Source organism: Polyodon spathula, chromosome 26, assembly GCF_017654505.1.
Source record: "Polyodon spathula isolate WHYD16114869_AA chromosome 26, ASM1765450v1, whole genome shotgun sequence".
Classification (NCBI taxonomy): Eukaryota; Metazoa; Chordata; class Actinopteri; order Acipenseriformes; family Polyodontidae; genus Polyodon; species Polyodon spathula.
The window spans coordinates 11,495,582-11,521,230 of NC_054559.1; the positions used below are offsets into that span (position 1 = coordinate 11,495,582).

General features: G+C 38.2%; 1 protein-coding gene across 2 annotated transcripts; it reads right to left on the reverse strand.

Annotated features, from left to right (window-relative positions):
- Positions 1-21,397: 21,397 nt before the first annotated feature.
- On the reverse strand, positions 21,398-23,692 carry LOC121300591 (small integral membrane protein 10-like protein 2A). 2 transcript variants are annotated; one of them, XM_041229187.1, is made up of 2 exons: positions 22,986-23,692; positions 21,398-22,328 (listed from the first exon to the last, which is right to left on the reverse strand). In XM_041229187.1, the coding sequence occupies exons 1-2, from the start codon at positions 23,163-23,165 to the stop codon at positions 22,221-22,223; spliced, it is 288 nt and encodes a 95-aa protein (XP_041085121.1). In that variant the 5' UTR covers positions 23,166-23,692; the 3' UTR covers positions 21,398-22,220. The 2 variants fall into 2 exon arrangements, with proteins under 2 accessions (XP_041085121.1, XP_041085122.1); XM_041229188.1 differs by having other exon boundaries at positions 22,235-22,394.
- Between the last annotated feature and the right edge of the window lie 1,957 nt (positions 23,693-25,649).

Here is a 25,649-nt window from a genome sequence, read left to right on the forward strand (position 1 = left end):
CTTGTTTTTTTCAATCTGCTTCAGATTAGATTAGACATCTGGTATAAAATCCATATACTAGTCTATATTGTTGTTGTCAAGTTCCTTGCATTGTACTACATTATAATGTTGATATAAAGGCACTTCTCAGTATGTTGCAGTGAGAAAATTGGATTATTGCAGATATAGGGATTTTCCTGTGAATGCAAAAATGGATGGCACAATATTGCTATTAGCACAGCCCTGTGCAATGGTCGAACAGTACTGTACAGTATACTGAATAACAATACTGAAGTCAACTGTACTTTGAAACAGACATTATTTGCACAGCAATAAACATGTGGAAGTCTAGTGGAAATGAGGTCACTTGGTCAGCCAGAATCCAGGGCCATAATGCAGGGGTCGTGAATCACTGTGACTGCAGCACGAATAAGGTTGCATACTGTGTTGTATTAGTGTGGGATAACATTGCCAATGAGCAGAAATAATTGACTGCTGCTTTTAAGAGGTGTTTCTCTTGTGTTTGTGTGTGTGTGTGTGTGTGTGTGCCATGCTGCCCACTGCCACCAGAGAGTATCTTGCTATAGCCACCTAGACAGAAGTGACAGTCACTAGTGGTTCCTGCTGCCATTTGATAACTGCAGTGTCTGGGCAATTTCTTGTGCTCAGCTATAATGGATAATTGTTGCTGCTGCAGTTCACTGCACTGTTATTGTATAGCAGCTGCCCATGTGGAATAAATACATTTTCAATGAGCACTGGGGCAACAAGTGTGCTCATGCATGTTAAATATGTTGCTTCACTAGACATATGCATGTTATGAGATCTCCACTTTCATTCACTTTCAGAATGAAGAGCAACACTAAGCACTGGGCAGAAAAATACTGCAAGGCAGAATAGCTGAAACATTTGTCCAGTTTTTTGTTAATTTTGATTAATGACAGGGAAGGTGGACTTGAGATCAAGAGGTCAGTCAAAAGGAGGCAGACATGTTGGGTCTAAGGCCTTGCATGTTCTTACAATTTCGCAAGTAGAGTACATATGTTGTGCAAATATCCAACCCATCTGAGTACACAGGACCTGTGTGTTTAAGAAACTCAGGTATCGGAACAGTCCACATCAAAGGGGAGGTCTGGGAGGAAGGAAGCTGCCATTGTGCACAATGACAGGGGTGTTTTCAGTGAAGTAGTCAGAAAGTGTTGAGATGCTTCATGTCCGGTGTCCTGGAGAGTCACGCCCAACTCAGGTCACAAGTGGAACACATTTGCCAGTTTAGCCCCCAGTGGAAATTAGTCCACATCACAGAACTTCCACGCAAGACCCAGAACGGAACATGTGGTACCTGCCTGTAGTCAGTGTCACTGGCCCGCATGAGCATTAAATTCAGAAGAAAACCATTTTCAAGTAAGTGACAGCTTAGGCAATCAAACCCAGCCTCATTATACTGACGAATAAGACATTGCTTTGTACTTTGTTTAGTTATTTTTTCAGTTTCACGGGGCAGGAGCCAGGGCTGCGAGAAGAAGGGAATGCTTCTGCAATTTAGGATTAGGATTACCAATCCTATTTATAACTTAAAATATTACCTAATCATTTTCATTGTTATACTTTTCATATAAATTCAAGAATTGGATCATGTGCTGGCAAAATCTTCAGAACGGGAAGGGTGTATTCTGTATAGTTCAAAACTTTGTTCCTATTTCACAGGAAAATCTAGTTTCCGAGTTTCCTTTCCTGGAATACAGAGACACCCTGCAACATATTTCTAGCACATGGATTTGTCCTGCTGCATGCAGGAATGCTTCTTATAAATAACACTGGGGGTGTGTGTGACAGAAACAGAATGATTCTTTGGGATAAATCTCCCTCCTGACCTGTGAGGACGCAATGTAAAAGGAACAGAGTGCCCTTGACTGGATCACCTGACAATTCATTCCCAGGGTTAGGTGGAAGTCGGCCATCTTGAAAGGGGGCACAGCTGCCGTACATTAAATCATCACCCCAGAGGGAAACCGATGTGGCAACCGTGGATTGAGGGAAAAACGGCTGCACTCGCTAACCAAGGGGGCGGGACTGAAGGTATAAGAAGGGGATGTGGCTAGGTGATCTGTTCCTTTGTTTATGGTTAAGAGAACGCTACAGGACGAGCGAAATATAACTGAGTGTTTAGTGTTTGTTTCTTTTGTCAGTGTCTAATTGTACTGTTTGTTATTTCTTAGATGGCTAACACGATCCGAAGCTGTCACTACCTGGACAACACTGCTCAATTATAGACAAATAAATTGTAATTTCACCACGAGCATAATAACAATCACTCTGGGCGTGTGAATGTGTGTCTTTGTGTGTGTGTGTGTGTGTGTTATACGGCGTTTCATTAATTATGAACTGTGTTATTATTTTGGGACTGCAACCCGTTGTTTTGAAACAGTGTAATACACATATTTTGCGTGGGATTATTCTTTGTGGTCGCCAGACCACGATACTAAAATAAAACCTGTTTGGATCGTGAACTTTGTTTTTTGTTTCACAACCACTACACCTGTGCACTGCAAACCATTTTACCACAGGGGGGTATCCAGTAATTAAAGGAGAGGCAAAACTGGGTCAGTCTCTGATCTCATCAACCCACCCTTTTCCAATTTTGATTTGAAGTTCAGTTCAGCGTTGATTCCTGGAAAGATAGCTAGTTTCTTGTTGACTAATAACTTGGTCAAGCCTCTCGAGCCCATATAAGACAAGTGTACTAAAAACAAATTACTGTAAATGCAATTTGTCTAAGGCATAAGAATCATCCTCAAGGACATTTAGAACACAGTACAAAAGAACAAAGGTGCATCGGGTACTCACTTGTGGCTCTTTCATCCATTCTGTAGCGTAAAAGCCTGCTCTCTGTACATTTCATATTTAAAAATGTTAAGTATTGATATCACTGTATACATATTCTTTAAACCTCAATAACATTTTTATGTGTGGATAAATACCACTTAAACTCACAATTCGATTTGTAGGCTTTCCGAACACATTACATTAAATTACATTGAACAAAATCAATAGGAATCAAAATACTAAATAGCAGGGACTGACTATCACTGTCCCCAAAACCCACATGTGCACACACTATATAACTTAAGAAATGCATAAATACATTGCAACTCTAATACGTACTGTAAACACTGGCGATTAAATCCTTCAATCTACGATGGTTCAGGCAATACTGAACGAACTCAAAGAAGCATTCAAAATCGATTTGGCCCAATGTTGTCATTTATATAAAGCTGTAAACTAAATGTTTAACTGGTCACATATTTGGTAAGACAGCTGGTCAGCTGATTAGCCAGGAATGCAGGCGATCATTCAGCATGCATCTTTCATTAAACATTAACAGATACCACTTTCTGATGTTGGTTCTTTAAATTTGTCTTGAAGTATTTTGTTAATTGTTTTGTAAGTATTGTGGTCAGAATAGCATCATGCTGATTACTTTACATTGCATATATTGTTTTTTTTTTGTTTTTTTTAATAATAACAAGTAAAAATACTTATGCCTTTTAATAAATTACAACGGCCATACTTTCAAAGCATCTCCTCATTCTTTAATAAACTTTTTTAAAAGGACAAAAAATCATGTTACTGTTTCAAAGCAGCAAAACACACAGAGAGTGCTGAAGAGAATGTGTTCTATTAGTTAGTTGTTTGATTCCAGTTTTGTAAAGTTAACAGGCATTTTACCTCTTTCATATAGCCCAATACCCTTTAACTGTTTTTATCATATAGGCATTATGGCATATAGGCATACAGAAGGACATATAGGGAGATAAACTGAGACCTCTATGGTAATTTTCAGAATAAAAAAAAGTTCTATAGATGTGCTAGAACACTGGTTTACAACAAAAGCTCCCTAGATTCACACTTGCTTTAATATTTATTTTCATCCATATATTTATTACTAAACATTAATTTTGAGCACTGTAACGGAAGACTAAAATGAGTTAGGCAGTTAAAAAAAAAAAAAAAAATACCATGGAAACATCACAAAAAAGATACAGTTCATTTGCATTGCCAAAAACCTCCCACCTCCTACAATATTTCTTACGTCTATGCTGCATTAACATGGAAAGTGGTTTTAAAAACACGCTAACTTTCATCAGAAGATACTTGAGGTGAAAGGTTAGAAAAGCACACCAGAGATCTTATGTTAGCTCTTCAGTAGATATACAGGTCTTGCACCATGGTATTAAAACAAGAGCTTATAATCAGCTAGTGATTGTCCTCTTTTCATCAACACCACCTGGTGATAGAAGGCCTGCAACGAGGGCTTGTTTTAGTTTTTCCACGGTTGTCAATAATCTGTGTGACCCAGCGAGGAGCAAAGAGAGAAAGAGAGAGAGAGAGAGAGAGATAGCAAGAGAACTGCTAACTGCACAAATCCAACTGCCAGTGGCCTCAATCTATTTCTGGGTCTGGACTGGCAAACAAACTTCTTTCTCTTTGTTGGACCAGTCAATTTCTGAAGGAATTTTATGATATTTTAAAACAAGCCACCAGAAGTTAGTTAACCATGCTTTTGGCTTCCAGGGTGATGTTGCGGAAGGGTAGGCAAGTATGTATAAATACATTCTGTACTGAGAAAGAGTTTCATAGAAAAGTGATGCCATTCCCTTATTGCAAATATTGAGCTCATACCCCACTTACAGTATGGTCCTTGTTGTAGAAACACTGATTCTACTTTACTGGCATAAACCCACAGAAAATGTATCAATAGTTATTGTGGAAAAAGAAGAACTGTGATAATTACCACTAGTGTTCTGCCTGTTCCAAAATTATTAATGTGTGTTACTGTGATATTAGTCTGTAACTGCCTGACGTTAACAAAATAAATGACTAATTTTGATGTTATGGATGTACAAAGGTAAAGCCTATAGCGTATTTCTAAAACACAGTGGTATGCACTTTGGTTACAATGTTGGATTACATTTCTAGCCCAGCTTTCTATTCCAACCACACAATAATGGAATGAAAAAAGGCCAGCTGAATTTAAAAGGCGGGCAGATATGAAAATATTGTGTTTACAAATCCTTACCATATGTTTCTGTAATTCTCGGGATTCTTTAACTCCCAGGCCTGTCTCCTGTGAAACACAGGAAGCACACTAAAAAAACATGAATACTTAAAAAGGGAAGAAAGAAAATAAGTTTCAATCTACAGCAGCCAGCGGTCTCCACTGCTGAAAAACAAGAGAAAAAGAAAGATAGTATTAATAATAAAAAAAGAGTCCCATGATCTTTCTGGGTATGTGAATAAATCTGTCAGATATGTCAGCAGAATTAGTCCTAATCTTTAGACAAAACCAGGTAGCATGTGATCCCTGGAAAAAAAAAAAAAAAAAATCACAATTTAATCAAGGCAGCAGTCCACAACGTTTGGCCTGATGAGGCACAGACAGATCAAGGCAAGTGCCTGGGGCTTGCCTACCAGCAGCACCCACCAAGGCCCGGTCACTCTGTTCCACACCGCAGATATTCTTTCTGCAAATCTAAAGCAGCTAAGACTTTGGCAATGTCAACAAGGACTGCAACTGCACCAGCAGGTTTGCACTTCTGCAACTAATCTTTTGTCCTACAATTCCTTGCTGTTAAACACAGTATTATATTGAAGTATGCCTGTGTGCCTGTTACGCTTGTTTTTGTATAAATCCGTATTACAATTAAGAACAAAAGGGCAGAGGGCACCAGTCGACACAATCGCACCAACAGCTATGAATTCAGGATTTGCTTTTTCAGCTCAGATTTTACACTAGGGCGCCACTCAAACTCTGACAAAGCCCGCTCTGTGTTTATTCATTATTCCAAGTATATATTATTTCTAAGTCTATAGAGTTGAGACATCAAACCTTGTTCTGTGTTTGACAAGCATGAGATCTTATGTTTCTGTATCCACTGAAAACCAGACTCTTTTGCATTCTCCTGAACAGTATCCAATTATCCTGTGGGCTGTGTGTCCTTTAATTTGTATACATATTCCTGTCATATCATATCACTTTGCATTAGGACCAGGTCAGACTTAATAAGCTAACAGAGTAAGCCCTGGGCATTAGAGTATATTAAAAGGAGACCTCCACAGAATACAAGGCCTTATCGACTTTGTGTACATTATAGATTCCACGGCACTATTTCAAAGGTGAACAAGGGAAGTGCTAACCAAGGTGTTCCGGCCTAACCCTAGTACAGCAGGGCCTTTTAAACTGGCTCCTCTACTCCCAGCTGACTAGCTTTTTGTTTCAACCAGAAATTAAATATTTGTTGTATTATTTTTCAGTGCACGTAATGGTTGCTCAAGACATGAGACTCCAACTCCCAGCATTCAAGCATTCACTACAGCAGGGAGAGAGCGGTGTTCCCCGAGTCAGCAGCCTGGTTCATAATGGATTTATTAACCACCTACCAAGACAACAGGAACAAAAACACAGGCTGTTCAGTCGCAATCTAAAAGCAATGGCAAACATATTATAGATTATCACCTTGGAGACAAACTGATGCCCAGTACATTAGTTTGAATTTTATCAAGAGGGACACGAAGCAAATGAGTCATGTATTTGCACCCAAGGAGTTAAAAAGCTATCAAGCCACCATTTACAGTGTTGTTTACCTTCTAATCACCTGTTGATACCAACCACTTCATAATCTCCTGGTGGCTGGACAGTGTAAGCACATTTTTAAAGAGAAATTAGCATTTCTCGTCCATCAGGTCCTTTCAAATCGATCAGATCATCAATATGTTCTTGTATTAGTCCATCCATCTGCTATTTGTGGTACATCTGGAAATCTTTATCCGTGTGCCTCATCTCGCTCTTTTCTGATGTACTTTTCCCTCACCCCTACAAAGAGATCATTGCAGCATGGTTGTGTGGGGGAGAATGGCGTGTACAGGAGCTCCCATGTGTCCCATGCTTGCCAGGGTCTGCTAGTGATTAGCAGCCAGCCGCACAGTCCAAGGGGATGAATCAGCTGAACTTTCCATCAGCCCCCTCCACCCACAAACACTGCAAAATCACTGGCCTCATCCCCCAAAAAAGAGGCAATCCATGACCCCCGAACCCGCTTTGACCCACATTAATAACACACGACTTTAAGGTTTTGAGCCAATGTTCTGGAACATTTTGTCTTGATAAACTTTCTGCAGAGGAACTTGTTTTTACAGATTAACTAGGCCTTTCTTACAGTTAGCTTCATTTTTCAAACAGTAAAAAGCATTAGATGAAAAAGCTGTGATGAGTGATTTTATTGACATTAATGTCACAACAGCTGGTTCTTTTAAGGAAATAATCCTAGTGCCGCTTTTTGCACAGGGCCAAAATCTTTACAAATGTGTCCCAACATGATTATGTTAGTTTCTCAAGACAAATAAGCAGCTTCTATGTATACTGACATTATCAAGCAAATATTCCAGATTCCTTGGCTGGTCGTGGATGACAGCAAACAGCTGGCTGATCAAATAGCGCCAGACTTCAATATGACCTAACCAAACACATTGCAGGACTCTGCAGGATAAACACACAAGTATGACCAAGTTATTATACAAGATAAGGGTTGAGGTTTGGCTACTACATATAGCAGTGGTATGACAAGAAGATGAATGCATGAGGCACACAATTGGGGACTGATCTGATCACTCATACTGAGATGTGCAGATGGATACATAGTTTAAAAGACAAGGCAAGTCCTTTTTTTCTATGACTGACCAGACTTATTCTGTTAAATAGGATTTGGGACCAGGGAGACTTGACTAGGGGACTTCCATTGACAAGCCAAGGTGAATCACGAGGATTCAGTGTGTGTGTGCTTAATTTATAAAACACTTTAATCAGGCATTTGTATAACTAAGTGAAACAAGCTGCAGCTCTGTGAGGAAGTGGAATTCAAATCATCACTGGAATGCAATGCTATGGTATGGTATGCCCCGTCCTTCCTTTAAACGTGACCCTATCACATTCCAGTGACAGGCCAGCATGGCCCTGCTCAAGCCTGTGCTACACTCCTACATGGAACAAGCTGAAGTGAATCAGGATGGAGAGTTGATGGACTGATCTGTATCTGAACCTTCATACTGGTGATAAAAATACGTTCAGCGTAATTGCTTCGGCTGAACAGCTGTCCATCACAGAGGGATATGCAGTGTGTTTTCCCTCCAGTGTTGTCAGAGCAATTATTCCGATAGCACACATGACGCTACCCCTGGCCATGGCCCCCTGGCCGATTGCAATTGGCTCACTTCCTGCCAGCCAAGCGCCTGCCCAGATGTAATCTGCCATTCTCTCAATTGACTCCAAAACAATCATATTTAAACTAATGCAGATGTAACAACAACTGTAGCTGGCCACAAGCAAAACAGGGTCATTTTGGGAACTTCGAGTTCTGAACAAAGTCTCTTTCACAGGCTGTACAAGCTTCCCTTCAAAAAGAACCGAGACAGTATTGGAGCACAGGGTAATGCATTTACAGTGTACAATTTAATAAAAGTTTAGTGTCTTACATGAACAAGTATGGAATCTCCAATGCAATGACCAAAGCTATATTTCAGAGCATATGCAATATTAATAACAGAAAAAAATACTGCCTTAGGTAAGAGCTATTTATATTACTGACCCTTATTTTGTTGATAAAATCTCACACAAATGTAAAAATATCAAAGACATCACTTCTTTCAGGGAATTTAGGCATTTCTTTGTAATTATGTTAACATGGCACACAAGCATGCAAATGACCACTAAAACGGCACGGGTTGAATTTTGCTAAGATGAGGTGGGCTGTCATTTCAGGCGTCAAACCGCGCTTTGTGAATCTCTTAGCTGTAGGATAACCTATGCAGTCTGTTTTAAGAAAGGGGATGCTAAAATATGGTCATGTTTAAAAAAAGTTAAACAAGTCTGTGGCTGCACACTCTAAACTATTTGAATGCAAGTGTTTTAGTTTGCAAATCCAACAGCAACGTGAGGCCTCCAGTTTGGGGAGAGATTTCCTGTCTGGAGACCAGATGTCCGAACCAGTTCAGGAAAAGTGCTTTTTTTTTTTAAAATTTGGTGGGCGGAATAAAAAACATCTTTGAATCAGACCTACTGCATATATACAAAATAAACCCACACATTTACAAAAAACGAGACGCAGAATAAGTTTGGATAGCAGGATTTGAGTTACCTTACAGCATTAACCCCCACCCTCCCAGCTATTCCTATAAGAAATAACGAATAATAAAAACAGTTTAATTGTGTTTGAATTTATTTGACTCATGATTCCCTCTAATAAAGTACAGTAAAACTCTAATTATCCAAACCCTGATTATCCCTCTGCAATCTAAACAGCCCCTTGTTAACATGTCTCATTGTGTGCTGTGCTCTTCTGCCCTGTTTGCAAAGAAATTAGTTTCGATAACAGAAGTTTCACTGTAACACAACATGCATCTTTAAAAGCAATGCTCTTTAAGAATGATGCTTCTTTTATATAGCTGTACAATTGGGAGGACACAGTGATACTGTGCCAACTATTCGGCACTAGCAGATTTAATATAAGCTGCTGGGATATAACCTAGATCTCACCAGAGACTGCTGCTCAATGCATATTATTTCCAGATCTAGTTCCGTTCTTGGTGTTATTTTTTTAATTATAGCCAAAGGGATGGGAAACCTGAAGGCTTTTCCTGGCAGTTCATTCCTGGCTGAACTGAGGCACCGATGCTGAAAAAAAAAAAAAAATTACTCACCAGATCATCAGTTCTTCCCCCACTAAGCCTCTTCCTCACCTGGGGGTTGCACTCGAGCCCCAGCCCTCACAATACCTGACGTCAGCCTGGATTAACATTTGGGAAGTGGAGCTGGAAGGCGGGACCCTCGGGAAAGGCAAGAAATAATGATCGGGAGACGACACAGGGTAGGGTTTTCCACCTAGCTGGGTTCTGTTTTGGGGTGTCCGCAGAGCTACAGAAAATCTGTAATATATTTGTTCTCCTTTTTTTTGTTGTTGTTTTTGCAGTGCGAGTATTAGATATGAAACACAAAATACCACATAGAATAGCCTAAACAACCATTTGAGTTTTCCTCTTCAATTCTATGCACCCCCAAGTATAAAACGTTACAAGCCGAGACATTCCATTGCAGTGTGAAATGCGCTAGTCCTGGGCTGGACAGGGCAGGGCACACAACAAGCTGTATGTACTTTGCAGTGCAGTCCTGCCCATTGAAACACCCAAACTCAGCTGACAGGCATCTGTACAAGTTACATTTATACTATACCTGCCAAATACTGTATTCTGTTGTTGCCCAAACAGCAAGAGAAGCATGTGAGCTCTAGGTAGATCAGGCTCATTGGAAACGTAGTGCTGACATCTGAAAAGCTGTCTAACAGCACTGTATATATGAGCTCTGCTGTATGTACATAAGAACATGTCTGAGATTCAAATCTTTCAGCGGTTTCATGATCTACAATAGGATACCACACACACAGACGTAATGCTAATATATTCCACTGATTTTAAATTGCTTTCTTTTTTTATATCAAGATTTGTTGTTATATAAACGCTAATTTCCAAATGACTTTACGGTGTCAGCTTTGCAACAAATATGAATATTAAAAAAAGTTCCTTGAACATAAAGTCGTGAACTAGCCAGCAAACTCGTATGAAATGATATTAAACAAGAACCTCTTAAACGATTCTAGTCTGAGGATTTCAAACTGGTATAGTGCTTATCCCTTGGAAGTCATTTAAAAGGGAAAATAAAAAGTCCACACCAATGATTCCACATACACAGAAATCAGAGGATAGAGCTTCAAGTGAACTTTAAAGGAAATGGTACAACTACTGCCATGAGACTGCCTTGTTGGTCATTGTCAACCAGTGGGTCAAAAAAAAAAAAAAAAGCGTTTTCTGTGTCAAGCTGACTTTGACTCATTAATGTGCTCATAGCTCAAACCCAACTGATTTATCACCGTTCAGCTAGAATCGCTTTTTGTAAAGAGAAATAAAACTGCTGATGTTACAAAAACCAGTAACAAACCCCCTAGGACACCATTCCAAGTCCTTAAACTATCACTCTGGTTTGCTTTACTGTCGCGGAAGGAGGGAGCTTGCGTGTCTGTGGCTAAACTGGAACTGTAAACAACATAAACAAACAGGAAAACCAACAAGGCCTGTCTTCTATCAAGACTGAGGATTCATAGAAAGCTGAGCTTACGACGGAACATAGCAAAGAATGTTTTAGGGGATTAGACTATTCCTTTGACAACGTTGGAATCAACAGTTTTAACAGGATTATGTCATTTAAGTGAACAGCCTCTTGATTCAGTCAGTCAACGATTATCACCCTAGCAAAATAATTTGTGAATAATTTGAGAAGCTTTACAGGGTCAGTGGGAGTCCCAAAGCCAGAGAGCAGTTTGAGATGAATAATTTGGTAATTACAGGGCCTAATCACCTTATTTGCAGTGTATTGCTCCTGAAACAGTTCAAGAAGAACAAGGTGGGATTTGAGCTGAAATACCTGGATTAGTACAAGGGTTTCATACTTCATACGCGACCTGCCAATTCCATTATATAATTACAATTCAGGCAAAACTACTCCAAAGAAGGAAAGTTACCTTCCAAGCAGAACTACAAGATTACGTTTACAAAACGTTGTTCGTCACTAGACCTTACTTGAGTTGATAGCCCAGTGGAGGTCATTGTTGTTGTTTTTGGTTTACTTATTTTCCCTTAAAAATATAAAACTGCCCTTGTTGAACTGCATTCTGTACATCAGAATCCTCTTCTGTCTCTGTGTGAAATGAAATTACTCCAAATATGAGTGTTTAATTAGGTGAGCTCCTGAAGATCTATCATTCCCAGTTTATTAAGGATACAGTACAAACAAAACTCATTGCTTTAAACAGAAATATGAAAAAATGTGTAATACATAAAAGGCAGCCACTAATATTATAAAAGCCACAGATATTATGTAAGGGTTTGATTCCCCAATAAGTATGAAATGGGTTAAACAGATTTCAAGTGAAATAAAAAGGAAAAAAGGCAAAGGGTATCCACACAACCACTGTTTCTATTGCTGAGTAATCTAATTTGCTGATAAAAGTATTTTGCTTCACTTCTAATCACATGAATTACTTGTACGTTGTGATTAATATGATTCAAGTTAAGATGTTCAAAGACTTGATCAGCTTAAACCTTGAGAATCATCCTGGTTTTCAGCAACTACCTATTTTTAATACTAACCCTTGGATAGCCATGGGTAGCAATGCAATCTGGGGTGATTGTGGAGTGCAGTAAAATGCTCTATTAAAATGCAGCTGGGTTTATCTCCATGGGGTACAGGTTTGATCAAAGTGACCCATTAACTACAACGTGATTATATTGCTTTTTTTTTAAACTAATGTAGTTTTAAATATTTAATAGACAAGGTAGTTTTATTTCACTTTTAACAAACAGCTTTATTTGTAATCAAAAACATCAACTAGCAGGTCCACTAGCAAAAGCATTATCATAGAAGAGATTTCTATTTACTGCATCTGTAGAGAATTGAAGAATTAGTCAGTATAAGGGAATTAGAGTTCCATTTGACCTTTACTATAGAATCCCACCAGGACTCTGTGGCCTTGTATTATAACAGGCCTGCAGTGTGAAAAATGACCTAGCCAATATTTCTAAACTAAAGAAACCTGAAACACTAAACTGCATTCAGATGCAAACCAGCTGGAAATGGCACTTCTCAATTCAGAGCTGCATATAACACTGGTTTATAATCACATTATAAAGGATTTGAGACCCTTCTCTCAAGAACATTTGAAAAGCTTAAAAGCGTATACAAAAAACACCATTCCCTTCCAAATGCAGCGCACTGCGCCCACACATCAGCAATGTCCTTTGGAAACAAGCACTTGGCATTAAAATGTGCTGTGTGCCTCAACAGAGGAGTTTTAATTGGAGAAAATGTGGTGCAGAGCCACAGCTACGAGACAAAGGTTGAACAATAATCTGTGACTAACTAAATGGGTGCTTTGGGAGCGGAAACTGCTTTCTTATGACGACAACTGCAGGGTGATTTTGGTCTGAACCAGCCCGTCTTCTAGATTTGCTGCCACAGCAAAGGTATACCAACACCTTGGAGGCTAAAATAAGCTAATATTGTGTCGAATTGGAATGGGGTTCATTAGGACGTCACAGCCAATGGCCCCAGTTGGTGGCCAGATGATTGTCTGATGAATTCAGCACTTTGTTAACTCAAATGTCTTCAAAAGACATGCCAGAGCAAGACAGGCATACCAAATTCACTGTTTAAAAAAAGCACATGCTAACTTAACTGCTGTCACGTCTGCGAAAATCCAGCTAATGAAGCTTCACAAAACTCAAATTGCTGCACTTGCCCCTGCCGGTACAGGTGCATTAGTTAATGGCTAATTCTGAATCTACACTGGCATTATTATGAGCTACAGTTAAGACTTGAGCATCTGCTGCACCCTTATCCTCTGGATTTCTAAAGACCATCAGATCTGTGTGTTTGTATTCCAGAGTAGTTCTGATAATAATTCAGTCAGAGCCAAAGAGTCAGTGTGTTAAAATGCTAATGCAATTAAAACAATTGGTTAGCTCCTTGTTATTTAAATCTCCCTTTGAAAGCACACGTTCAGATAGCAGCTTGCTGCAATACCTTATCTGTACATGAAATCCTAGTAGAAGAACCCAATTCTTCTGAATCAAGCTTGTTATTTAAAATGCAAACCTCTGGACTTCCACAAAGAAACGCATTAGAATTAGTGACGACTAATCTGCTATGTTTTTCAGCCACACAAATCCTAACAATTGGTTATGCTTATTTTAGATATTAATTTACAGAAATGATCAAAAACCTTCCACAAGTGCATTATGCGTATTACACAAATGATTTCCCTGCAGGAGAGTTTGCGTTTCTATGCAAGTTTAAAAGGTTTTGTAAAGACATAAGTACTGTTTAGCTGTTCAAACAGATACGTTCTTCAATGGCAAGACTGGCTAACTTTAAAAAAAAAAAAAAACATAATCGTTTAACTATCACCAACAAGCTAAATGAATTAAATAAACAAATACACTGAGACAGCTTCAAAGCATGTCTTGAATATCATGCCATTTTGTACAGATAACACAATGTAGACAGGGCTAAACTAATTTGTATCACGTCTTTATGTGGAGTGGCAGCCTGTATCTAGGGGGGTGAAACACCATGTTCAGGGATTTAATCACACCAAGGATACAGGGTGGCATCATATTTCAACAGTAAGTGGTTCATTTTTCTTTTTATGCTGCTTTCCGATTGAATCACAAATGCTTGCATAAGACTAATGCTAAATTCAGCTTTAAAAAAAAGAAGCAATGCCAACTGCTTTGCATTCAATCCCACGATCAAGTCCCCTCTGGTTTTTTTTTTTTATTACAGCCATGCACAAATGCTGAACACAGAAGAGCCCTAGGGCCAGGAGAGAACAAAATAAAAACTCGAAATTTCAACTTTGAAAATCGTTGAGCGATGAAATGGTAGCCGTATCAGTCCAGAGATGATAGACAAAGAGAAGGAGATGCGGTCCCTTTTATTGGACTAATTAAACAACAATTAATCGCAAGCTTTCAAGACCTCAAAGATCTCTTCTTCAGATGAAAGTAGGAAAGACTGATGTTTACATTCAAAGGTGGCATCAGAACTCATTTTGAATCACTACAATTCTAATTAAGGAAAAAAGCTATGTTGAAAAAACAGTATAAATTACGACATATAACAAATACATAAATAATATTATAAAAATATTATCATATATATATATATATATATATATATATATATATATATATATATATATATATATATATATATATATATATATATATATATATATATATATATATATAATGTAAGAAAAGCAATATCCAGGGGTCCATTAAATTCTATATTTTTTTTAGTCAGACCCAAGGTTCCTGTTAGTTCCTGATCCTGTTATTTTCAATAAATATATCCTATTTTCTTGACGTTAAGCCATAGGTTAGTTGCAAGATAAGTGTCACTAAATCTCTACGTTCACTTTTTGGGTGCAAGATATCCCAAAGGGATAAATTGGTCATACCAATTATATAAACCAATATAAACCACACCATGGTGTTCTGTAGAGGCTCCGTTTAAATGTATTCTAGATTCCAGCACCTAAAAACCTACACTTTATGATTTATACTGAAAATACAAACATCCATTTAAACAGACGGAGGAGGATAAACGTTTTTTTCCCCAGGTTATCTGCTCTCCTATTTTGACTGAGCAACGTGCTTTCCAAAAAAGACCCACATTGCAAGATTGTAGATTACGTAATTCGGATTTTTAGCACAAGGTCAGAGGCCGTCGACTCTGACCAGAAATGATGTCGCAGTCTAAAGTATGTTTTTTACTCTAACCAGGTGTTCTCAAACCCGGTCCTGGGACCCCCCCGTCTCTGCTGGTTTTCGACATGACTAAACCCTCAATTGAACTAATAATTTGCTTCGTTAGACCTCTTTTAATTGCTCTCAGCTCCGATTTAAAATGTTACAGCTAACTTGAATCACAAAGAGTTTTAGTACTGTGTGGTAGTGTTCCCATGCCACAGCCGTGACTAATTCATGCTGCATTTGCTTTTGAACCGAAGCCTGGAAAACTCAAATTAAAGCTAAAGTTAGAAAAACACAAAACTGAAATTGGCAGACAGAGTTGCACAACACTTGGGATTAATTGGTATGAACTCGATTTGAACGGCTAGATAAAATAAAGCGTGCAATACTGCTTGAAATCCAACTTGAAAGATGTCGAGCTGAGGCTTTCAAGGCATTAATGTTATCTTTTGTACCACTAAAGGACGTTAGGTGTGAAAACAAGTCTATTTAGTCATTTTAAAAAGCACATTAGCCAAGGCGCGAGTTTAATCATTTAAACAACTGTGGTGTTTAGATCACTGAACTGGTCATTTGTGGACGACATTCTCTCCACCACCCCCGAGTATGCTTATAGATTTTAGTAACTATCTGACTCACAACAACGATGCCCTCATTTTTAGCTGGAAAGTGGGATGCTGAAAAGTATCACAATTCTTCACATATGACAACACATAACCATAGAGATAGGCAGTCATACACGCGACGATGGAATTCACAATCATTGCCTCGGCACTGACTCCTGCACTAGTGCCTTGCCATTATTGACGACTTACCTTTGAGCTGGTTATTAAGCAAACAAATACCATAAATGTAATACAATATATCTTAACATCTCACTACAGACTGAGTTAGCAACTGACTCCCTCTTGTGTTAGCAGGGAAGAAGTGCAGTGATTAGCAATTTAACTGGTTTCCAGACTGGATTAGGTGGATTCATGAAGGAATGATAAATTAATACTCATTACGTGATCAGCAAAACGTGCAAAATTAAAAAAAAAAAAAACTTAACGACTATTTGTTTTATAACCCAAAAAGTGAATAATTGAATAGATAATATGTAGTAGAATTCCCTTGTTCACTAATCTCTATCTTCCTACAGAGCAGTGGTCCTCGTAGTAATGCCAGCCCAGCAACAAGTCATCTAAAGCAGTGATGCATGCTAAGTATTTCCATCATAATTAATAAGAAGCGTGGAACAAATCATCATGCAAAAGCTAACATGAGTTTGTTATTAGTAGTGCCCTACAGGTACGAACATATGGCCTGATGGTTAGCAAGGATGCTTGTTTGATCCTACCAACTACAGCCTCCTATCAACTAGCAAATTAAACTGTGCTATACCAATAGTATGGCGCACTGGATGTTCACAAGGGTAGAAAATCTACTCACGTTGGAGACCAGAGTATGCATGCTATAAGATAATACACGGGCTTCTTCACAATAGCGCTATACTACCAAGCTCAAGCTACAGTATGAAGAGTCTTAATGGGTTGCCTACAAAGTATAGAAGCAAGGAGTTCTGCTATGCTAAACTATGCGATACCCTGTTGCTCACAAAGTTTTCAAATGTGCAAATTATTGTTAATATAAGATGTATTTCTAAATTAATACAGTATGCATAACATTTGTGGGGGCTGTTTATATGAACACAAGACAGCAAAAGTATGATCTCACAAGCCTCAGATTCCAAGTACTAATCTTTTTTTAAAAAAGAAAAATGATGCAAAGTGGAGGTGGAGCACAAAAATATACAGCATATAGAGGTTAATGGATAAAACCGGAATAATTAAAAAGAGCAGGGTTTAAAAAAAAAAAACCCTGCTTTGATCATATTGGGGTATGAAATTAATTACTGTGCAGAAGTGTGTCACTCGCAGAGCTCAGATTCAAAGCCAGAGGGATGACAATACGCTTGTTAAAATCTGCTTTTAGTGGAGCAAAGAGAAAAATGGGATTAGTGCTACATTGTTAACGCAAAACAGTACGATAACAGACAGAGTGTGAGGGTGTGAGGCCAAACACAATACAGAATGTATCATAAAAACAAGATCCAAGCTGCTGGGAATTTGGCTTGCACTATCTATGCAATACAAGATCAAATACACACACAGTTTGGTAATTTTGTTTGTTCCATATACTGTCCAATTTCTCTAATCTAACTCATAACAACTTTCTTATTTTTAATAAGGCTTACAAATGAGTTAATGGACAACGGTTGTAATGAGGTTGAACAAATTAGTACTGAGCTCTAGTGAAGTTTGAGGAATTTGCTCCTCTTTTTAACCTGCTGCACTGTACAGCAGGTACAATATTCTATTGAAGGTATACAAGCACCTTTTCTGCGTCCTTCCTCATATCCCATCAATGTCTGTTTGATCACCTTATTACAGTGCATTACGCCAACCATGACAAGACAAACTGAAAATTAAATAGCAGAGGTTCATAATTAGGCTTAAACTGAATTCCATATTAAGCTGCTGGAAATCATGTTTGTTGCCTCACAAAAGCCCTTGTGTAATAATACGAAATAAGGCAATAGAAATACAGAAAGGACACAGTTTAAACCCTAGAAGGTCTGCATAACAAACAAATAAATGTTATTACCATTATGATCACATGTCAGTTCTTTTTGAACCAGCAAAACAGGAACTGCCTTTTGCACTTTAACCTGTTGCCATGCTTTCTGCTCTACCAGTTTTCATAGTGAGCTTGGTTTTCAAGTACATGCATCAAGTCTGGTTTGAATATCTACTCCTTTTTGAATTCCTTGTTTACACACAGGGTTGTGCTGGATCAGTATAGCAGAACCACATGTGCAGCTGATGGGAGCAGTGGTGTTGGGCATTAAAGGGACTGTACATTCATAAAGAGATTGTCTTAGAGCTATATTCAGAAACAGCACAAGTGTTAATGTTCACTTGTGGGCTTTCTCAATAAGATTATTTTTTTTAAACTTGGCACCAACATGTGTTACTGAATATGGCTGTTAATGTCTTGTTTATTAGTGTCATCCTTACTCACTCCTTACACTTTGGGATATATTAATATATAGAGGACCTCTGGCTGCTCCCTTAAGCCAATCAATCATTCATTCCCAGGCATGCTTCTTCATTAACTAAGTGTAAGGTGTCAGAGCCTTGCAGGGACTATTAATAAACCAGAGTCTGTGCACAATGATTTACTGCATCCAGCTGGGAGGCCAAAAATAACTCATTTGGAAGCTGATTTGTTCTCTAGAGTGAGGTATGTTTTTAATTGCATTGAACAGGATTAGGCTGTGTGGTCCAGTGGTTAAAGAAACCAACAGGTCCCTGGTTCAAATCTCAGCTCAGCCCACTCAATGTGTGACCCTGAGCAAGTCACTTGTGCTCCGTCTTTGGGGTGAGACATTGTTGTAAGTGACTCTGCAGCTGATGCATCGTTTACCCACCCTAGTCTCGTATCTTCTAAATCACTTTGTGATGGTGGTCCACTATGAAAGGTGCTATATAAAAGTTATTATGGCAGAGGCTGTATGTTTATTAAAGGTTTATGTGTTTTTTTTGGTACTGGGATCTAACATATTCTACCCTTTACCAGACCAAGCAATGGCTAAACTCAAAAAAAAAATTCTAAGCTAAATTGCGCTATTAACAGTGCAGAGCAAAGAAAGAGAAAGGGTCTGGGTTTTTGCTTTCCTTTACTTTAATTCCACTTAATGCATGCAAATAGCTAACTCCTCCAAAAGCAAGCCAGAGGCATTTTTGTTGAAACGCCAAAACAACTCGCTTTTGCTTTCAAGCAGCTATCAAAATTCACATTTGTCTCCAAGAATGTTTTCCGAACAGGGCAAGAAAGAAACGCGTATTGGTCTTGCCAGTAGATCCTGTCTTGATTAGACATTTCATGTAGTTGGAGTATGCTTTTCAGCACTGTATATAAAACAGCTAATATATCTGCCAAGTGTAAACAGGATACTGGATTCAAACCAAAGCCCCAGATGCGAAAGGCACTTATCGGTACAGACTGTGCATTACACCCTGCAGTCCCTGATGACTCCTGTTACTTAATGAAATTAATTATTTGGGTTTACTTTTTCAAACCTTGTAAAACACTGTCATATTAAAATGATTCATTAAAACAAATATTAATACAAACAGCCTCTGTTCCAGTTTATTCACAGGATGCATCTTTCAGCTTTCGTTAGTTTATTTTTTTATCAGAACTATTAATGAGTTCAGAAGAAACATCCAAAAAGGTAATAACATCCACATGTACATCACCTCACAAGCAAAATCTGCTATGGGTTCTTCCGGAGTGTATCAGCTTACCTAATTTTGATCACATCTGGGTTTCTTGTACCAAGAGTAGAAGCAGAGCACTTTTCTTATGGTGGTCTAAAAAGGGGCTTATCGTTGATTAGGATGCGATAAAATTGCAGGTTAAATTTTTTTTTTGCTTTATACCAACATACACCAGTGATAAGTATTCTTCATCGAAGACCTAGATCATAAATCAAAAAGGTAATATGTACTCTACACCAACTGACAGGAACTTCAAGGATGGAAATCCATTGCATAGTAGTTTGATCCATTCCTTGTAAGTTAAAAATACATCTGGGTTTGTTACCTATACAAATTAACCAAGTGCACAATAAAACCTGGAACAGGTAAAACTGCAATGCAATAGGAGTCTTATTCTCATCCCTGAACTTCAACTTTTTTTTTTTTTTTTTTTTTTTTTTACACAACTGGTAAAGAAATGCCCATCACATATCATGAATCAGTTCCTAGTTAGCCTTCATTGGTCTTATGACCAAGGAAGGCTTAAATGCAGAATCATTAAAGTTTTTTCTTACCCTTTATTAGTTTCAATACTCTTGTCACGATTCACCTAATCATTAAGTTTTCACTTCAGTTTAAAAAAAATATATACATTGTATCTGCCATACAATATTGTGTTAAGTGTGAAGCGGTTGTTACAGGGGGCAATTCTATTGCTGAAAGTGATTGTGGATCTACCAACATCATCTGTAAATACTTACAGACATGCACTGCCAGACACTCTCAGGCACTGTGAGAGGTTCCATTTTCATAACCTTGACACACATATGGTCCTAGTAACTGTCTATAATGTGGTGCTATTTAGACCCTCCTCTGTTATGATTAATTTAATTGACCTCTAGTTTAGCACAGAGATCCTTGGAGAACTGAGATTAAAGAAGCAGGGATTTCAATAATTATACATTTAGGTAGCCTTCAAAAACAACATCGCTTTTATTTTTTCCCTTAAAAAAAATAAAAAATAAAAATCACACAATGTACTGTGCATTCCCTTACGTTATAATGATGTCTGATGAGAATAGTTTAAATGTATACAAGACACTGGAAATAAAACAGGAGGTAGATTTTAAGACAGCGTTTTATCAAAGACAGACACCACACTACCCCCTGGTGGCTAAAAAGAGCAGTGCTTTTTTTTAGCAATATTACTGACAGTGAGGAAACCGTGCAACTCGGTTTGACTTTCTACCACAGTAATTATTTGCTCGTTTTCTAACAGCATATTCCAAGCCAAACCTTTATTTTTTCCAGGGATGTACAACAAAACATTTTGTTACCAAATTTAAAAAAACTAGGCAATGCTTGTGTGATGCGCCTAGCAAACAGCTAATGACTATTTCTGTTAGTCCTATAAGACTATTCCCGTAACAGGAACGCACCTTGGTGTGTCACCGGATTATAAAAAAATGAGCTGCTTTTTGCAAAGCTGCATCATTTGAAAGATATTACTGACTGCGAGTTGAAATTCCTTAGTAGGTTTCATTTAAAATGATATATCACGTGACTTAATGGTATTTCTCTCTTATGGGAACTACAACCCAATAAAGAATACCAATAGAACTATAGCCATGTTATTAAAGAAAAAATACATAAATAAACTTGAAAATGCAGCATGGACTTTTTCATTTGTTTATTTTGTGAGGGACAAAAAATGCAACACACAAGTTCCTGTTTTAAAGTTTGAAAATCTAAAAACAATATCAAAAACACTTGATTAAATTGGAATCATGGGAGTAGGTAGGCAGAGGTTAACTAGTGCAAATGCTCTTATGGCAAGTAACAACAACCTCTCCGCATTGCACACTGAACTTCTAAAACCAGAAAGCATGTTCCTGCATTAGTGCTTCTTTCTGAAGGCATTCAAAAACAGTAAAAGGAACTCGCTAGAGCACGGCTGTAGGTGATTGGAGTATTCTGGGAACGCTGCATTCAGGACACGACAGACTGCCTTAATGCAATCCAGCCCCCTCGGATAGGAAAAACACATCTCCTCTCTGATTATTCCACTTTCGAAACACAGATTTATTTTATGGAGGTGCGAGAACTCAAACAAACATACATGTGCAAATGCCACAAAGTTTTCTTCAGCATGACACTGCACTCTTTCATTTCATCGCTCTTTGTAGTAGGTCAGACAGAACCGCAGTGTCAATATATTTGAAGACTTCCTCCAAGTTTCCATTCTGAAATCATGACAGAATGTCTTCTGTGCATTCTCTTGAGCCCCCTGGTCCCACATCAGAAAGCTTGCTATGGAGACTGTGCAAAGCAGCATTGCAAAAAGTTGGCACCTTCGATCCCTTCTCCATGGAAAAGAGATGGATTCCCGCATGTAATCCTGGGGTGACTTGACTTTGAGTTTTATAGCCCTGCAGAGGGATGGCCTTCATGAAGTCTGTTCTCTGACCTAAGGCACTCAGGACGCTTCCAGAGCTTGTACTGGGATCACGTTTCACCTCACTCCTCTGTGCTGTGGGTTGTGTGAGAATAGAGGTGTGCCCAAGGTCCTTTGGCATTCTCATTCTGATTCAATTTCACGAGGTAAATTAATAGCCAATAGCGGAACTAAAAAAAAATAATAATTTAAAAATCTAATGAGTCTTAAATAAATTAATGAATTTCAATGTGGACCTGCAATTAAGAAAACAAAAAAACAGTTTAAGCTTTTTACTAATTAAAGTAATGTAAACTATGCACAACAAAACTCTTTGATAGCCAACTATTCAAAATAGTCAGAAGGCACGTCTGTCTCTCTCTGTCTGTCTGTCTGTCTGTCTGTCTGTCTCTCTCTCTCTCTCTCTCTCTCTCTCTCTCTCTCTCTCTCATACATACAGTGCTGCCTGCAGAACAAAACTCAAATTTAAAATATGTGACTAAATGGCGTGGTTGAATGTTTGCATTATCTAGATACACAGTATTTTTCCTACAGACAAGCTGTTGAAAACCACAGGAATTCTGTATGCCGTATCATGAATGACACACTCACTTTGATTTGAACCAGATGGCAAATAACTGCACCAGTTAAGATCAAAAGCATGATAAGTCTACACATGTATATAATAATTGTAACATAGTTCTGTTTAATTTACTTCAGTTAATAATCGTGCATTATTCCTGTTCACTAACATTTTAATACATTACTGTGTTAGTTACTTTTGCAATCTCACGTCTGGTCGTTATCTAACATGAATTACGTCTACGTGCACTTTTGTGTTTCCTTACCTGTAGTCGCACATTCAAGATCATGGAAGCAACGAGGTAGAGATAAGGAAATTTGATTCTTAGCCTCCAGGCCAGGTCGAAAAAAATCAGCAAAGTTCTTGAGAGCCCTTTGGAAAACAGCCCGTAAGATCTGCCGGCAGATCCTGAAAACCTGACCACCAAATCTGACAGGCCCGCCATACAAAAACAACGCCTTGGATTGTAACAAAGCCCTCGATTTACTAACTGCAGCGCTTCGTACAGTTCATTGAGCCCTTGTTGTGCATTCTGTTCATTTTGGCAATTTCCTTTTTGAGTCGACTCTTCTCAATCGTTTTAAGAATGCTTCTACTTTTCAAGGCAGCTGTTTCCTTTTTTTTACTCACCAGGTATGAACAACTCAGCGGAAACGATGCAGATTCACTTCCTGTGCCTGACAAAAGGGGAATTTGATAATATATCTGGTTAAATTCCGAGTCTTTCTTTGTCCACTGCGAGCCGCCTTTCAAAAGTAATCGTTTTAAACACATGTTGCTATGTTTACTGAAGTGCGTCACAAAAGATATTCAGCATCAACATCACACTATCATTTTTGCGAAATCAAAGCTCTTTTGAGGTTTTCCACCTAAATAACCTACACTATCAGTGATTTCAGATTGGTTGCCCTGGTTATCCTAAGGAACCGTCCGAATAATTCCAAGTGCCCATAACGTGTTCCAAACTTTGTGCTCAAGTGAACTAAAACAAAAAGGGTATTGTTTTTATGTGACATCATTTTGGTATGTGTCGTTCATTGACACTAGATGGCACGCTAGTCTAGCGATGGCACTGGTAATAAAGTATTGTATCAAAGAATATCATATTTTACTGTACCGTGGGGAAGGAGAAAACTAACAAAATACAGAAGCAGCATACTGTCGTTATGCATAATTAAAGCAGCTCAGCTTGCTAATGCTGCAGTTTCAGTAATGGTACAGTTTACATCTGCTTTACATTCAGTAACAGTTATATAGATGTATTCATTTAACACACACACACACTGTATATATAATCAGGGCTTTAGCCAGCTATGAAAAATTTCTGAGACACTTGTTCGTGACCCACGCCCACCAGCGGTACAGACAAGGTTTTGGGTCTGGAAGTAACACCCTCTAATAATTTTAACACTGAGAGAATAAAATGTATTTTCAAGGGGTAACATGCACCATTACATTGAAGTCATGAGTAATCTCGATAAATACTGTACAGTCTTTAATGGTAATGGGGTAGTTATTTAAAAAAGAGCCTTCCATTTTAACTGCAATGTTACTTTGAACTACTGTACAACCATGCATGTGTTCTACAAGGTTCTTTATAGACTCAGCGCATGTTTTTTCTCGAGGTATGACATTGGCTCTGCACATTCGTTACGTTACTTATATTTTAACATTCAATTCTTAAACACAGTAAACATAACATGTTTAAACTGCAACAAAAAGCCATAAAGATAAACAAAGTAAGGAACTGCCTTAATAAGGTCGTTTAATGTAATAGGCACCTTTGTTTAGCGCTTGCCCCTGGTTCCAGTTATATAGTATTTGTAGAACTTCGAATTTTTATTACTGTGATTGGCTGCAAAGACAACTGGGTCTGGCAAAAATTTGTTAGGTTTGGTTTTTCTTGTGTACAGTTTCCTTGTAACTGAAGCCATTGTATTCTGGGAGATGTAGTTGTTAGTGGAAGTTTTAGGGTAGGCGGGAGGAGGCAGAGATGCTAAGCAACACAATTGCTATGCGTATTTGTACCCATTAAAGTACAAGTTACATTTTATTTAGGTTAGTTAAAACACAGCAGGTTACAGTTTATTGAAATCTCAGTTGAGGACCAATGAGAAGTTTGCATAGAGCAGTCCATGTGAGTCATAATACAAGATATGGCACACAAATAAAGAAGTCCATGAACAGTACTGCAAGTTTCAGCTGTGCAAATGAGTACTGAGATGTAAACAAACTGTGACTGAAGCAAGTAAGAAGCTTTGGGTGCTGAACAAACAACCAAGATCAGCTTTTCATTAGCCGAGCTCTGTTTGATGCTTAGCATGGTGACAGCTATGTGTCATGTCATGGAGATGAACCAGAAGAATTAATTTACTTTGTAGGAATCTCAAGCATGCAGAGCTCACAACTAACTTTACTGGTCTTTTGTCAGTTGGTGGAAGGTTTTCTAACATGTGAATTCCAGAGTTGCTACACATAATAATGACTATGTATACATGTAACAGAAGGAGGACAGGACATGCTAATTTTGAAAGGTCTGTATTCTGTGAAAGTCTGAAGCATGCCCAACTGCATGGTGAATTGTCCCTACAGACTGCCATCTTAAATAAAAGCAAGTAACAGCTGACAGATGGCTTTGTTTTAATTCATAAATCTGTGTATATGTTGCACGCTTCAATGGTTACTTAGTAAAAGTCTTGGCTTTCATAACATTAGAATTACTTAATGTGTCTGCGCACTGTGTATGAATGCAAATTAAATGTTTAACACACCAGTGGCCTCTTTTATAAGTGTAATCATTGTTAACACCGTGTAACAATTTTTTTTTTTTTTTGTTCCTGGGTAGTAAGTGTTATTTCCTAATTGCTTATGCCTCAAAAGTATAGAAAATGGCTATTATTCCCCACAAACTTTGCTTTTGTGACCAGGA